This window comes from Mercenaria mercenaria, chromosome 17 (assembly GCF_021730395.1).
Source record: "Mercenaria mercenaria strain notata chromosome 17, MADL_Memer_1, whole genome shotgun sequence".
NCBI lineage: Eukaryota > Metazoa > Mollusca > Bivalvia > Venerida > Veneridae > Mercenaria > Mercenaria mercenaria.
In genome coordinates this window covers 61480438-61497104 of record NC_069377.1, presented here as the reverse complement: position 1 = coordinate 61497104, position 16667 = coordinate 61480438, and the positions used below count along the sequence as shown (strand labels likewise).

The following is a 16667-nucleotide window of genomic DNA, read 5'->3' as shown; positions in this document are numbered from 1 at the left end:
TGGTGGACTGTGGCCTGCATCTTATAATCATGTAACTGTTTATTCAATCCATTTATCCTTTCAAGAGATACCAAACAGACATCAACATTTTGCTGAATCTGAAGTCAAAAAGGGGCCACAACTCTGGCAAAAAAGAAGTGGGAGTGGAAGTATTCCTTCATACTGATATTGAACTCAATCCACCATTCTTTCAAGAGTTATGTTATTACAGGTGTACTGACATGATGACTCCAGTATTTACCCTCCTTAACTTTATTTTATACAAGGCTATAAAAACTGATAATTTCTGCACCAATTCAACTTGAAAAGCATGAGCTATCCTAAAGCCATGAACCCTTGACAATCATATAAGAGGGCCATGAAGGCCCTGTATCGCTCACCTGACCTACTGACCTAAAGATCACCAAGATTAACATTCTGACCAAGTTTCATTAAGATATGGTCATAAATGTGGCCTCTAGAGTGTTAACAAGCTTTATATTTGATTTGACCTGGTCACCTAGTTTCTGACCCCACCTGACTCAGATTCAAACTTGACCTAAAGATCATCAGGTTAATATACTGACGAAGTTTCATAAAGATATGGTCATGAATGTGGCCTCTAGAGTGTTAAGTACCTTTTTCTTTGATTTGTCCCCATGACCTAGTTTTTAGCTCATCTGTCACATAGTGACAAGGTGAGCTTTTGTGATCACCCTTCGTCCGTCGTCTGTGTGTGTGTCAACAATTTCTTGTCTGCGCGATAGTGGTTTTCTTTTATGATTTTATTTTAACCAAACTGGCACACAACTTGTATCACCATAAGTTCTTGGTTCCTTTCTTGAACTGGCCAGATCCCATTATGGGTTCCAGAGTTATGGCCTCTGAAAGGGTCAAAATTAGCTATTTTGACCTTGTCTGCACAACAGCAGCTTCATTTATGATTTGATTTTAACCAAACTTGCACACAACTTGTATCACCATAAGATCTTAATTCCTTTTTTAAACTGGCCAGATTCCATTATGGGTTCCAGAGTTATGGCCCCTGAAAGGGTCAGAATTAGCTATTTTGACCTTGTCTGCTCTATAGCAACTTCATTTATGATTTCATTTTAAACTAAACTTGCACAAAACTTGTGTCACCATAAGATCTCGGTTCCTTTCTTAAACCGACCAGATCCCACAATGGGTTCCAGAGTTATGGCCCCTGAAAGGGACAAAATTAGCTATTTTGACCTTGTCTGCATTATAGCAGCTTCATTTATGATTTGATTTTAACCAAACTTGCACACAACTTGTATCACCACAAGATCTTGCTTCCTTTCTTCAACTGGCCAGATTCCATCATGGGTTCCAGAGTTATGGCCCCTTAAAGGTCCAAAATTGGCTATTTTGGCTTTTGCAGCCATATAGAGACTTCATTTATGGTTTTAATTTGATGCAAACTTCCAAAATATCTTCAACAACAATAAATCTTGGATTCCATGACAAATCAGATCCAATCGTAGGTTCCAGTGTTATCATCTGATTACCTCCCCTGATTGTAATCAAAATGGATTTATATCAAAGTACTTATAGGACTTATTTGAAATTTCATTATTGTTATTAGCTGGACTGAGACAATCAGGGTAGATAACTATGGACTGATTTTATGTCAAATTACCTCCCTTTATTTCAAATTAAAATGGGTATATCTCCATAACTAATGAAGATACTGATCTGAAATTTCATTTATGTCAACAGATTTATTTGGCAGATCCTTCTTTTGTTCACTTACAATATTTCTTTTTTAATTACTTCCCTTTTACGTTACTATAAATAGCTTATTTTTAGTAACTTTTTTATGATTGGCCGTAGGGAAAAACCGAGACCACTTTTTTGTGGTACAACATGGATGGTACCTCCAATTTTTAGGTGTACTTTGACACAACTATACCTCGTGAATTTTTTTTTTTCTTTTTGGTTAAATTTCTTCCCTTTGTTGTTCCTGTCCTTTCGACTTAGATAGTTTTTCTGAGGACCTTGTTGTCCTCAAGTGCAATGATAACAGGTGAGTGATGTAGGGCCATCATGGCCCTCTTGTTTATCCCATCTGACCCAGATTAGAACTTGACCTAGATATCATCAAGATTAACATTCTGACCAAGATTCATTAAGATATGGTCATAAATGTGGCCTCTAGAGTGTTAACTAGTTTTTCCTTTGATCTGACCTGGTGACCTACTTACTGACTCCACAAGACCCAGATTCGAACTTGATCTAAGGATCATCAAGATTAACATTCACACTGAGCTTCATGAAGATTCAGTCATAAATGTGGCCTCTAGGAGTGTTAACAAGATTTTCCTTTGTTTTCACCTGGTGACCTAGTTTTTCATCCCACCTGACCCAGATTTGAACTTGACCTAAAAATGATCAAGATTAACATCCTGACCAAGTTTCACAGAGATATTTCATAAATGCGGCCTCTAGAGTGTAAACTAGCTTTTCCTTTGACCTAGTTTTTGACCCCACAGGACCCAAATTTGAATTTGACCTAAAGATAATCAAGTTTAACATTCTAACCAAGGTTCATTAATACAAGGTCATAAATGTGGCCTCTAGAGAGTTAACTAGTTTTTCCTTTGATTTGACCTGGTGACCTAGTTGAGGATCCCATATGACCCAGATTAAAACTTGATCTAAAGATCATCAAGACAAACATTCTGACCAAGTTTCAGGAATATACAGTCATCAATGCGGCATCAGGAGAGTTAACAAGCTTTTCCTTTGATTTGACCTGGTGACCTAGTTTTTGAACCCATCTGACCCAGATTTGAACTTGACCTAGATATCATCAAGATTAACATTCTGACCAAGTTTCACAGAGATATTGTCATAAATGTGGCCTCTAGAGCGTTAGCAAGCTTTTCTATTGATTTGACTGGTAACCTAGTTTTTGACCCCAGATGACCCAATATCGAATTCGTCCAAGATTTTATTGAGGGTAACATTCTGACCATGTTTCATTAAGATTGGGCCAAAATTGTGACCTCTAGAGTGTTAACAGTCAAATTATTGATGATGCCGATGCTGCCGACGCCGGACACAGGGCGATCACAAAAGCTCACCTTGAGCACTTTGTGCTCAGGTGAACTATAAACATGTGGCCATCATCTGAAAGTCGGACCACTGATCAAACTTTTCTTTACTGTCATTAGAGACAACCTGAACCAACTTCCTTGTGGCAGATTGACAGGCAAAACAGCCCCGACTTGTTTTCATTAAAGAGTCATCTACGGTAATACTGTGAAATTATTTTAAATTCTGCTGACTGTCTTTCCTTTTTGATGACAAGGCAGATTTTCTGTAAGAATGCAAGAATATGTGCAAATAATCTGGTGAACATTTCTTTATTATAAAAATATTGTATCAAATTCTGCAATTTCAGAGAAAACGTAATTTGATGCCATTGCTGATGACAAGGGATAAATAATGACAAACAATGACTTATAACATTAAATGCCTTAAAACCAGAGATGAACTGAAGATATACAAAACAAAAAGCTTACCTGTTATATGCACCTGCCATTTGTCTTTCTTCAGAAATTTTGGAATACTGAACCGGATATGGGCCATATTCAAACCAGGTAGTTTGATGTCTATCGCACTCATAAAATGTGGAAAATCCCAGTCCTAAAAGATGAAGACACTCTGTTGTAACTTCAAAATATACACATACAGTGAAGAACTTGAAAACACCTTACGCATATTTTGTTGAAAATAATTCTGTACTGCAAGATACTAAATCACATGTGCATAATACATACGTACCCATACCCTCAGGAAGGGGAATTTTTCGGCATTTTAAGACGAAAAGGGGAAGTTTAATTAAGCCATGTATATGTAACTACTTTTCACACTTATTAATACTGTTTTCAATCATTCCTAACTGATGTGACTATATTGCAACAGTAATCTTCCTTAGAGGCACTATATAATATTAAAAGAAAGAGTTCATATCTATTTGTGTCAAACAACCTATCATCATGGGAATTTTCTTCTGAGAAAGGGGAAAAAAACATATTATTTTAGGAGGGGAATGGTACCCATATTCGGCCCCAAAAATGGACGAACGAGTGCCCTGTGAAGTCCACTGACTGTGTGAAAACTGTTGGTTTGCTAAACTGTTAGAAAGGCTAATTGTATACAGTTGCAATGAGATGGTTGCAAGATAAGGTCATTTAATAAATACTTTTCAAGGCAACTTTTTCCTGGTGGGACCAGTTTCATGTGGTCACTGGTCACACAATGAAAAGGTTGTCTAATGGGATGTATTTATATAGTAAAAACATGGAGGAGGGCTTGGTGAAAAAGTCATTTAATACAGTAGGTCGCATGTACGATGTCAACTATATTGTTATTTATCTATTTCTGTGCCATGTGAAATTTTATCTAATGGCTGTCAAACTCTCGAGACAAGAGTTTAATCTTCATTTCCAAATCAATTGTCTAATTCAGACATTTCCTGTGAAGTCTCCTGTCCTTTCTCTCATCATTTATAATATTTTTGTTTCCATGGTGATAAAGTCATTACAGCTCTTCAATCAGTGAGTTAAATAACCTTAGAAAATGAATTCCTTGCCTGTAGGGTATACATCAATATTCAACACTCATTTGAAGATTGGAGTCATTGCATAAGTCATTGTACAGACTGTTTTCCCATGATACAATGTACAGACAAAGTATATTATAGAGGATTGAAAATAATATATGAGCCGCACCATGAGAAAACCAACATAGTGGGTTTGTGACCAGCATGGATCCAGACCAGCCTGCGCATCCGGGCAGTCTGGTCAGGATCCATGCTGTTCGCTAACAGTTTTTCCAATTCCAATAGGCTTTAAAAGCGAACAGCATGGAGCCTGACCAGACTGCGCGGATGCGCAGGCTGGTCTGGATCCATGCTGGTCGCAAACCCACTATGTTGGTTTTCTCATGGCACGGCTCATATCTTATTAGTATACAGTCTAACCTGCCTTAAGCAGCCAGCCAAGGGAAGCAGACAATTTGGCCGCTAAAGCCAGGTGACCGCTGATCGGAGGTGCAGCCAATATATGTATTTTTCAGACTTCTGGCCAGTTGAGCCTTTAGGCCCATTTTTGGGGGGTTTCCCATTATTATTTTACCAGGATACAATGACGTGCATTTGCCTTCGCAGTACGAATGGTCTTCTTAGCAATCTAAAACTTCGGCGTGATTTTTTTACTACAATTTTCCAACTTCAAAAAAAGTCTGTTTTATATATATATATATATATAGTAGAGAGAATTAATTAATACGAACTAAATCACCACCACAATATACCAGACCAATTACGGCAAAGCGCCTAGCAGTACAAACGAACACGCACATGCCACAGCAAGTCCACTAACCCAATAAGATTAGTTTCGATACTGCTTTATATACGAGCCCGAATTGTACAACACATTCGTACTGGTTAAACATTTGCATATATATACTCAAATCTCTGTTTTCATGTCTCACAAATCAGTAGTGACTTTTTAGTCTTTATAACTGATTGGGACCAGAGAAGCTATATTTTCTCTCTCTGAAAGTTAACTGGATCTCGAGGATACATTGAATATATATAGATAATTTGCGTTAAGGGATATAATTATATTCAGAACAGTTGACTTTCCCATACGTGAGATCCGCTAGGATACAAGTTCGCATTATAAATTATTATATAGTAGAGAGAATTAATTAATACGAACTAAATCACCACCACAATATACCAGACCAATTACGGCAAAGCGCCTAGCAGTACAAACGAACACGCACATGCCACAGCAAGTCCACTAACCCAATAAGATTAGTTTCGATACTGCTTTATATACGAGCCCGAATTGTACAACACATTCGTACTGGTTAAACATTTGCATATATATACTCAAATCTCTGTTTTCATGTCTCACAAATCAGTAGTATATATATACAATTTTCGCCATTTTGGTAAGGAAAGCTACTCTCCGCGCTTATTGTCTACGCTAAAATCTACGATTGCCGTTACGTTCGGTAAAAGATGGAGTGGTTTATATTTTTTTTCAAACACAATTAATTTCGTATAAATTTAATAGTATTTTGATGACAGAACTATAAAAAATCACAAATATTGTGCTACTAGTTAGTTATCGAGTATTATCTTTAACCGAGATCAAACTGTGAACTAAAAAATTGACACGAGGTGACACGCTAATTGCCGATAATTACTGGCCATTTGATCATAACAAAAAGGGGATTACACCTTTGGTTATCAGTTTTAATTGAGAAGCTCATGTCGTTTTGTCGTTCTTGTGGTGAAGTCACGCGAAACTTAGCAATCACGTGCTTCTCAAAAATCGGGTATCTTCGGCGATTATTGCCTAAAAATAATTGATTTTGGAAGAAAAATGGCCGCTGAAAGGGGTCAAATACGGCGGTCGGGAGGCAATTTCGGTGGCCGCTGGCCGCGGACGGCAGGTGGCCGCTGAATAAAGTGATAAAATACAGGAAAATCCGTCAGGGGCGTCATAAAATGGCCGCTGAACGGAGGTGACCGCTGATCGGAGGTGACCGTTAGTACAGGTTAGACTGTACTATTCCTTATATAAATCAACAGGCATAATTTCTGCAAAATGACCAGTCTATATTCAACACAATGTTTTCTGGAATTCAGCTGAAATCTACAGACAAGATCTGAGAAAAGTTATTTCTGATGTCATGTAACAAAACACTTATTGCATCCATGGCCTGCCAGTCAATAGCCAACAGTATTTGACTATTGACTGGCAAGCCATTCTATAAGTGTTTACTCTAAAATAAGATACTGGTATATAACACAATATGGTTATTATAACAGTAGTTCGATCTGCAATGTTGTATTTGGTTGAGTGGATTTTGCCTAGCCTTGGTCCCTTTCTGATCTGGCCTGGCAAAATCCATGAGTGCAGAATGCATCATTGCTGATCAACAAACTGTTTTTAAATTAATGACTCTTTAATTGTTATATACTTATACCAATTTCTAGTGTTTCATCAGCCAAAACTGAATATAATTTCAGATAAATAAGACTGAAAACTCATTTGAAATGGTGACCTATTTAATTTAACACATAGAATGTTGAGACAATATTATTACCTCATTTCTGACTGAATAGCTTCAATATCATTTTGTACTTCTTAGTGAAACTTTGTAGGTATATCATCAATACACTACTTTTTGAATGTGAAATAAATAACAAGCCCTTTTTTTTGCAAAATGTCATCTTACAACCCAAACTAAACCATATAATGCCCATAAAAAAAGTCCTAAAAACATTTCCAGGAATCAATCTGTGTAGAAAATTCTCTATCTTGATGGAGCTGCAACAACGCAATAAGTTAGCAATTTATCTAAAGTCAATTGTTCTTACAAAACAAATAGTTCAATAAAGTGGCCGGGTAAGTATTGCCTGTCAGAGAAATCCTAGAACATTTCATTGGTACTTCACATTTTACAGCCCTTATGATGTAGATTTATGTCTCCTAACTTCAGACGGTTAACACAGAAATACTGTCCTTCACATGATACAATCAAGGGAAAATAATGGAAACAGCTGCAAACTGTGCCACAATTTGCGGCAATCTTTTTCAGGAAAAATCAAGAAAGAAAAATATAAGGAATTTTACTCCACATTGTGAATGGCACTTAAAATGTGACAGCTATAACTCACTTATACATACATTGTAGTCTTGAAATAGAAAATTTAAAAGGGTTAGAAGACAAGGGTCATGATGACCCTGGATCGCTCACCTGAGTAATATGAGCTACATGTTTCAAATGTCAAACTGATGATTTTTAGAATTTTTTTGGAAGATTTTCCGATGTACAATCAAGTAACCCCTGGGGCTGGGCCAATTTTACCTCGGGGGTCATGATTTGAACAAGGTTTGTAGAAGTCTACTAGGCAATGTTACATATCAAATATGTAAGATTTAGGCCTTCTGGTTTATTTTTAGCAAATTTATGAAGATTTCCCTTTGTACAATCAAGTAACCCCTGGGGCGGGGTCAAGATTTGAACAAATTTTGTAGAGGTCCACTAGGCCATGCTAAATGTCAAATATTTAAGCTCTAGGCCTTCTGGTTTATTTTTAGAAAATTTTGAAGATTTTTCTATGTACAATCAAGTAACCCCATGAGGCGGGGTCAATTTAACCCCCGGGGTCATGATTTGAACAAATTTTGTAGAAGTCTACTAGGCAATGCTACATGTCAAATATCTAAGCTCTAGGCCTTCTGGTTTATTTTTAGAATTTTTTTAAAGATTTTCCTATGTAAAATCAAGTGACCCCTGGGGCGGGGTCAATTTTGACCACGGGGGTCATGATTTGAAAAATTTTTTTAGAGGCCCACTAGGCAATGCTACATGTGAAATATCTAAGCTCTAGGCCTTTTGGTTTATGTTTAGAAAATTTTTGAAGATTTTCCTACGTAAAATCAAGTGACCACTCGGGCAGGGTCAATTTTGACCCCGGGGGTCATGATTTGAAGAAATTTTGTTGAGGTCCACTAGGCAATGCTACATGTGAAATATCTAAGCTCTAGGCCTTCTAGTTTATTTTTAGAAAATTTTGAAGATTTTTCTATGTACAATCAAGTAACCCCATGGGGCAGGGTCAATCTGACCCCGGGGGTCATGATTTGAACAAATTTTGTAGAAGTCTACTAGGCCATGCTACATATCAAATATCTTAAGATCTAGGCCTTCTGGTTTTTTTTTAGAAAATTTTTGAAGATTTTCCTATGTAAAATCAAGTGACCCCTGGGGCGGGGTCAATTTTGACCCTGGGGTCATGATTTGAACAATTTTAGTAGAGGTCCACTAGGCAATGCTACACATCAAATATCTAAGCTCTAGGGCTTCTGGTTTTTGAGAAGAAGATTTTTTCAGATTTTCCTAAGTAAAATCAAGTGACCCCTGGGGCGGGGTCAATTTTGACCCCGGGGTCATGATTTGAAAAATTTAGTAGAGGTCCACTAGGCAATGCTTCACATCAAATATCTAAGCCCTAGGGGTTCTGGTTTTTGAGAAGAAGATTTTTAAAGTTTTTCCTTTCGGTTGCCATGGTAACCAGAGTTCTGCATGGAATTCAATTCTTTGAATATTTTTGTAGAGCTTCACCCAAGGAACATTCCTGTGAAGTTTGAATGAAATTGGCCTAGCGGCTTATGAGGAGATGTCGTTTAAAGTAAAAGTTTACGGACGGACACCGGACGGTGAGTGATCAGAATAGCTCACCCTGAGCCTTTGGCTCTGGTGAGCTAAAAAACAACAAAAACTGAAATTGAAAAACCAGTAAGTGGAGTGCAATTCCTTCCAATTTATCATGACCTGTCTTCAACATTAAAAACGATCAATAATTTATAACAGTCATGTGAGTTTAGTTGCCATTTTCAACACAGTCATTCCCTGTACAAACATGTTTGTGGTTAAGATCGCTAACTTGTTACACTTGCCCTCGGTGTGGATTTGAAACCTCACTTCAGGAGTTAGAATTCTTAATTCAAGGAAGCCTGGTCCAACTGGCTTATGGAAAGTCAGCAGTTCTACCCAGTACCCTTCTGAGCCTGAAACTATCCACAGAGGGACACCTTGAGTCTGCTTCCAACATCAAAAGCTGAAAAAATGGCCTGTGTTTGACTCTAAATCCAACAAAAATACAAATAAATCACATTATGAACTTATAATTGAAATTCTCTAACTGGTGTAAACAGTCAAGTCTAACAGACTGTGCCTTGGTGAATAGACAAACTGTGACATTTAATATGACTTCCTGTAAAATGCTTTGTTCTCCCTGTACATAAAAACATATAAAATAATGACTGCCTACATGCAAATGCATTAAAATGAAAGCATACAAGAGGGTTGGGTGGGTTTGGTAAATGTCATCCTTTGGTGATATACATAATAAATAAACAACAGCCGATTCTGAAACATATATGCCCCCTTTGATGTCCTGTAGGAGATAAATGGATGTGAATTTTTTATTCTGAAGTAAGATGTGACCTTTACTTCTGATATAATGAACCCCAAGTATATTGGGATCATCTTCTGACCATACACAATCATGTTGTGAAGTTTGATGGCTGTAGGCTCAACCTACTGAAGGTCACTGTAACGTTTACCACTGACCTACAGACACCAAAGAACAATAACAATAATTTGACTTACTGCCCCTAAAAAAAAATAGGGGCCATCTAGCAGTCAAAGGCAATCATATCAATTTTAACAACTGCATTGGCCTTGACCTTTGGCCTAATGATCCCCAAATCAATAAGAGTCATAGACTGACCACAGGCAATAGTATCAATTTTTACAACTGTATTCTTAAGCTGATCCCTTAAACAATATGGGTCATACACTGACCACAAGTAATTATCTGATGAAATTTGACCACTGTTACTAAGGCCCAAGTGTCCTCCAGATTTTGACTGGAAACCAATTGCAAATGGTTGAACGACAGATAGACAGACGTAAGCAAAACAATATCCCTTTTCTGCTTCAAAGTGTAGCATAATATACTTGGAGATATTATGGTTATAATATATTAATGGAGTATTTAAGGGTAACTAAATGAAAACATTTAAAAAGATTGTATAATAATAAGCAGTTAATTAATCCGTGCCAATAAAGCAACAATCTTCAATGAATCATGTTATATCAAAATAGTGACATACAAATTATTGTGAATAAATAATATTAAAAGATCAATTTCACAAATCAAAACTATCAAAAAGAAATCAATACTTCACCAAATTATGAATGTATCATACATAAAATTACCTGACAAACAAACGTCTGGCTGAATATTTAAAGTGAAGAAAAAGTATTTTTGTTGTACAGAATTATTTTTAAAATTTGTTTTAGTTTAACAGTGTATGCTATTATATTTCAGGCAACTGTTGAAATACACTGAAGCCAACTGCCAATCCCAATTTCAGATCCAAGTAAAACCAGTACAGCAGGGTGGCAATGTTCTGATCCTGACCTGTTATCAAACTCTAAACCAGTGTGACAAATGGGTCAAACTTTATACACTACTATATCCCCTTTACTATACTTATCTAATGAAAACTAGAGTTGTCACAGGAGTGACAAATTATACCCCCACAATATGGCCTTGTCACAGAACTAAGCCAATGTCAAAGCCAAATTTGCTTGACCTTTGACCTACTGACCACAAAATCAATTGAGGTCATCTGCTAGTCATGATCAACCTCCTTATGAGTTTCATGATCCTCCACCCAAGCGTTCTCAAGTTATTGTCCGTAAAAGGTTTAAATGACCTTTGACCTTTGGAACTCAAAATCAATATGGGTCATCTGCTTGATCAACCTCCCTATGAAGTTTCATGATCCTCCACCAAAGCATTCTCAAGTTATTGTCCGAAAACTGTTTAAATGTTCCGGGTCACTCTGACTTGACCTTGACTATGACCTCAAAATCATTAGGGTCATCTGCTAGTCATAACAACCTCCCATCAATTTTCATGATCCTAGCCAAGCATTCTCAAGTTATCTTCCGAAAACTTAAATGTTCGTCACTGACCTTGCCTTGACCTATGACTCAAACATTGTGTATTCATAACACCTGACCAAATTTTGATCCTAGGCCCACGCTTCTCAAGTTATCATCCGGAAACCATTTAACTGTTCGATCACTGTGACCTTGACCTTTGACCTACAGACCTCAAAATCGAACTTGACCTGCATTTCAAGATGTTACTCCTGTGTACCAAAATCTATTATCCTAGGCCCAAGCGTTCTCGAGTTATCATCCGGAAACCATTTAACTGTTCCGAGTCCCTGTGACCTTGACCTTTGACCTACAGACCTCAAAGTCGTATTTGATCTGCAATTCATGATGTTACACCTGTGTACCAAAATTAACGATCCTAGGCTCGAGCGTTCTCAAGTTATCATCCAGAAACCGTTTAACTGTTCAGGGTCACTGTGACCTTGATCTTTCACCTACTGACCCCAAATTAGAACTTGACCTGTATTTTCAGATGTTACACCTTTGTACCAAAAATTATTTAAACTGGTCAAGCCTTTCTTGAGTTATCATCCGGAAACCATGCAAAATCAACAGACCGACCGACCGACCACCAAGCTCACTCCTATATACCCCCCAAGCTTCGTTTTGTGGGGGTATAATAATTTAAGTGATTCATGAGTATATCTTCTTAGTTTAAACCAGTATACACCATGTAAGGTCACAGGTGGAAGCACTTTATGTATCTAGGATACAGTAGGGGTCCATGAGCCATTATACACTTAAATTTACTACAATGTTTTAAATGTTTCCTGAGAAAAAAAATGCCAAAATGTCATTTTGAATTTTTTTCGCCCCTGTGCCATTAGCAAAATGACTTTTTGGCATTTTTTTCCACCTGTGTGTAAGGTATGCTGTGAAATCATTTAACATTCGCTTCGGACTAATTTCATGGTTACATCAATCCACAGAATTTAATCCAAACCAATTATTATAATTCCCATTAATCATGTTTTATCTTCAAAATATGCAATCTATAAATTTATATTCCGCCCCCCAAAAACAGCAGTTTTGGCCAAAACTACAATAGTACAAAATTTCATACAGATCCACAAGATTTGATGTACTGATCTTATTTAAATGTAATCCCTATTGGCACAGGACCGGAAAGAAAATGTTACTGTATATATGTTATACCCTATCCCTAGGTATACTTAAAGCTGAAACGATGACTGATATAGATTTCCACATCAGTTAGTCAGAATTTATGTTGTTGTCTAGACCGAAAGTAAAAAAGGAAGTTCAAGTTGACAAAAACATAAAATATGCTGAGTATCTCTGTGATAAGAAATATTCAGACAACATGACTGGTGCATAAGGGAAGATAAATTACAACTTGTTCAATATGTATAGTAACTGTACACATTTAGTAAACTTCATGTTTTAGGTGAGAAATGCACAATTTAAATGAGTAAGTATATTTTCCCGTTTATAACCATGTAAGAAGTAGGGTATAACATGTACAGTGGCATTTACTTTCTTGTCTGGTGCCAGTGGTAATCCCTGCTAGATGTATAGTGATTTTCTATTTTAGCCCAAGTGATTCTTCATTTACATATATTTGCATAGAAATAGTTCATAGAAAGCCGCCAATTTAAGGAACTGGAAATCTAGAAATTCCTGCATTTCACAAAGTCAAAAATAAAACTGAAGTATGGTACCTGCATAACAATAAGGAAATCCATCACAAGAATAAATGAAGCCAGAAAAGCCCGTGAGACTTCATTTGTCGGCAGGAAATCACGGTTCAGCTTGTCCCACTGTATGTAGTCAGTAGCGATGACGAAGATAACCACAAATGATGTAATAGCCACAACGATCCAGAACAAAATGATTCGGTTCCACCCTCTCTTCCACCACGTCCTGACGGGCCGTGCCCAGCCGGGATACAGCTTCTCTTGTAACATTATATCTGTCACCTTGAATGAAAACAATAATCTGACAGTGTGATTTTTTCTTCACATCTCAATAATAATGACAAAAGGGTCAATATAGCCAAACCCTGATATACCCTGAAGCTTTATTCTGCAACTCATACATGTACATTTAAATAACATCTTATGAGAGTCACCTTAATAATTTAAAAGATATATTCACAAATTTTTCAACCTGTTCATGTTATAATCCTACAGTACAATATCTGAGCAAGTAGTTCTCTTTTCTGTAATGGCCAATGCTTAACTTCTATATTATGTAAGAAATACCGGGAGGCACACGCACTCATTACTTTAAATTCATTAAATTATATACATGTTCTTCATAAGTCACACACAGTCTGCAGAACAGATGACTTTAGAGCACTTTAAAAGAGGCCAATCTTCCTTTTGGGATACAATTTTGACTGTTCCCAAAACACAGATTAAATAAATGTTTTATAATCTGAAAAATGTTCAATAAATGAAATTAAGTCCTGCAAGGAAAGAATTTGCATAAAACTGTTGTTACAGGGGAAAATTCAACAAAATTTTGACAAAGTTGAAAAATTTGTGAAAATCGGACTAATAACATAAAAGATATGGCATTTTAAATGTTATCAATTTAATGAAAAGGCAGCCATTTTGGGCACTGTGACGCCATCATTCTTTCCTTATAATTATAGGCATTACCAAATATAGCATTCATGGCAAAAATATGTACAATATAATTAAACATGGAGCTTAAATTTAAGGTATACACTTTTACACACATACTAAAGTTCATATTATATTATCGCCCTAAAATCTCTTAGTTGTTATTCACAGATTTACTATATATGGTAATGCCCATTTAAGGAAAGAATGATGACGTCACTGTGCCCAAAATGGCTGCCCTTTTTTATATATGCGGTATTCAACTTTTTTGTTTATAGTCCAATTTTGATTTTTTTTTCATCAGTGTTAAAGTTTCATAGTTCTGATGCAGAATGTTGCATATTCCCCTTAAAATAAGCAATGTTTTTAATGATCATGGTCTATTAAATGTTTGATAAAAGTCCATTAAATGATCAAACCATGCCCTATTAAATGTCTGATAAGAGGTTCCAGATCGGAGAACATTAATTTTGCACATCTCTGCAACACATTAACAGTTCATTGTTGAGAGAAATGGTCTACTCCTCATGACAGACTGGTAAAATTTCTGAAAAACAGCCGAAAATGACAACTTACCATTTTAATTATAAATAATAAAAGATACTGTTGTAGCACTGCTCAGTCAGGTTTACCCACCTTTGACTTTAAACATAAAACTTCTTACTTTTATATGAATTATTATAATGAATATTATCAAGACATTTTACCATCCATGCAGTGAAGAAATCGCCACACCATGTTCCACATGCAGCAGCTTTCATGAAGATATCATTACGTATGCCCATGAGATCTGAGATTCGGTACGGCTCCATCGCTTCACCGCCGATCATGAGAAAGAGATTGTAGAACAAAGACATGATGAAGATCGTGATCAGTGAAATAAGGAACATCACCATCCATGATCCCTGGCTGTCACTGAACATCTTTAGGCGAAATAACTTATCTGTAAATAGACACAGGAATCCATGATCCCTGGCTGTCATAGAACATCTTTAGGCAAAATAGCTTATCTGTAAATAAGACATAAGAATCCATGATACCTGGCTAGCTGTCACTGAACATCTTTAGGCAAAATAACTTATCTGTAAATAGACATAAGAATCCATGATCCCTGGCTAGCTGTCACTGAACATCTGTAGGCAAAATAACTTATCTGTAAATAGACATTAGAATCCATGATCCCTGGCTGTCATAGAACATCTGTAGGCATCTGTAAATAGACATAAGAATTCATGATCCCTGGCTGTCATAGAACATCTGTAGGCATCTGTAAATAGACATAAGAATCCATGACCCCTTGCTGTCATAGAACATCTGTAGGCATCTGTAAATAGACATAAGAATCCATGATCCCTGGCTGTCATAGAACATTTGTAGGCATCTGTAAATAGACATAAGAATCCATGATACCTGGCTGTAGGCAAAATAAATAATCTGTAAATAGACTTAAGAATCCATGATCCCTAGCTGTCATAGAACATCTGTAGGCAAAATAACTTATCTGTAAAGAGACATAAGTATCCATGATCCCTGGCTGTCATAGAACATCTGTAGGCAAAGTAACTTATCTGTTAATAGACATAAGAATGCATGATCCCTGGCTGTCATAGAACATCTGTAGGCAAAATAACTTATCTATAAGAATGCATGATCCCTGGCTGTCATTGAACATCTTTAAGCGAAATAACTTATCTGTAAGTAGACATAAGAATCCATGATCCCTGGCTGTCACTGAACATCCTTAAAGCAAAATAACTTATCTGTAAGTAGACATAAGAATCCATGATCCCTGGCTGTCATAAAGGCAAAATAACCTATCTGTAAATAGACATAAGAATCCATGATCCCTGGCTGTCATACACATCTGTAGGCAAAATAACTTATCTATAAGAATCAATGATCCTTGGCTGTCATTGAACATCTTTAAGCGAAATAACTTATCTGTAAGTAGACATAAGAATCCATGATCCCTGGCTGTCATAAAGGCAAAATAACCTATCTGTAAATAGACATAAGAATCCATGATCCCTGGCTGTCATAGAACATCTGTAGGCAAAATAACTTAACTATAAGAATCCATGATCCCTGGCTGTCATTGAACATCTTTAAGCAAAATAACTTATCTGTAAGCAGACATAAGAATCCATGATCCCTGGCTGTCACTGAACATCTTTAAGCGAAATAACTTATCTGTAAGTAGACATAAGAATCCATGATCCCTGGCTGTCACTGAACATCTTTAAGCGAAATAACTTCTCTGTAAGTGGACATAAGAATAATAAGAATCCATGATCCCTGGCTGTCACTGAACATATTTAGACGAAAAAGCTTATCTGTAAATAAATGTATTTAAGTAATTATTATAATAAGTATTGGGGATATGCTATTTAATTGCCATCCCACTGGTCTTTGGATATAATATAGGTGTGTAAATTTGTATGTATAGTTTAAATCGACTGGAAATCAAGTGTGCATTCCCTAAGATTTATATGTACAACCTAA

At 36.5% G+C, this 16667-nt stretch overlaps 1 protein-coding gene across 3 annotated transcripts in view; it reads right to left on the bottom strand.

Moving 5' to 3' along the window:
• Window positions 1-16667, bottom strand: part of LOC123536877 (transmembrane protein 117-like) — a 53400-nt gene that overhangs the window by 11546 nt on the left and 25187 nt on the right. For all 3 annotated transcript variants that reach the window (XM_053528358.1, XM_053528359.1, XM_053528360.1), the window contains exons 3-5: window positions 14873-15108; window positions 13257-13514; window positions 3531-3654 (exon numbers count right to left, since the gene is read on the bottom strand). In XM_053528358.1, the coding sequence (XP_053384333.1) occupies window positions 3531-3654; window positions 13257-13514; window positions 14873-15108 (618 nt within the window). The remainder of the gene's footprint in view (window positions 1-3530; window positions 3655-13256; window positions 13515-14872; window positions 15109-16667) is intronic.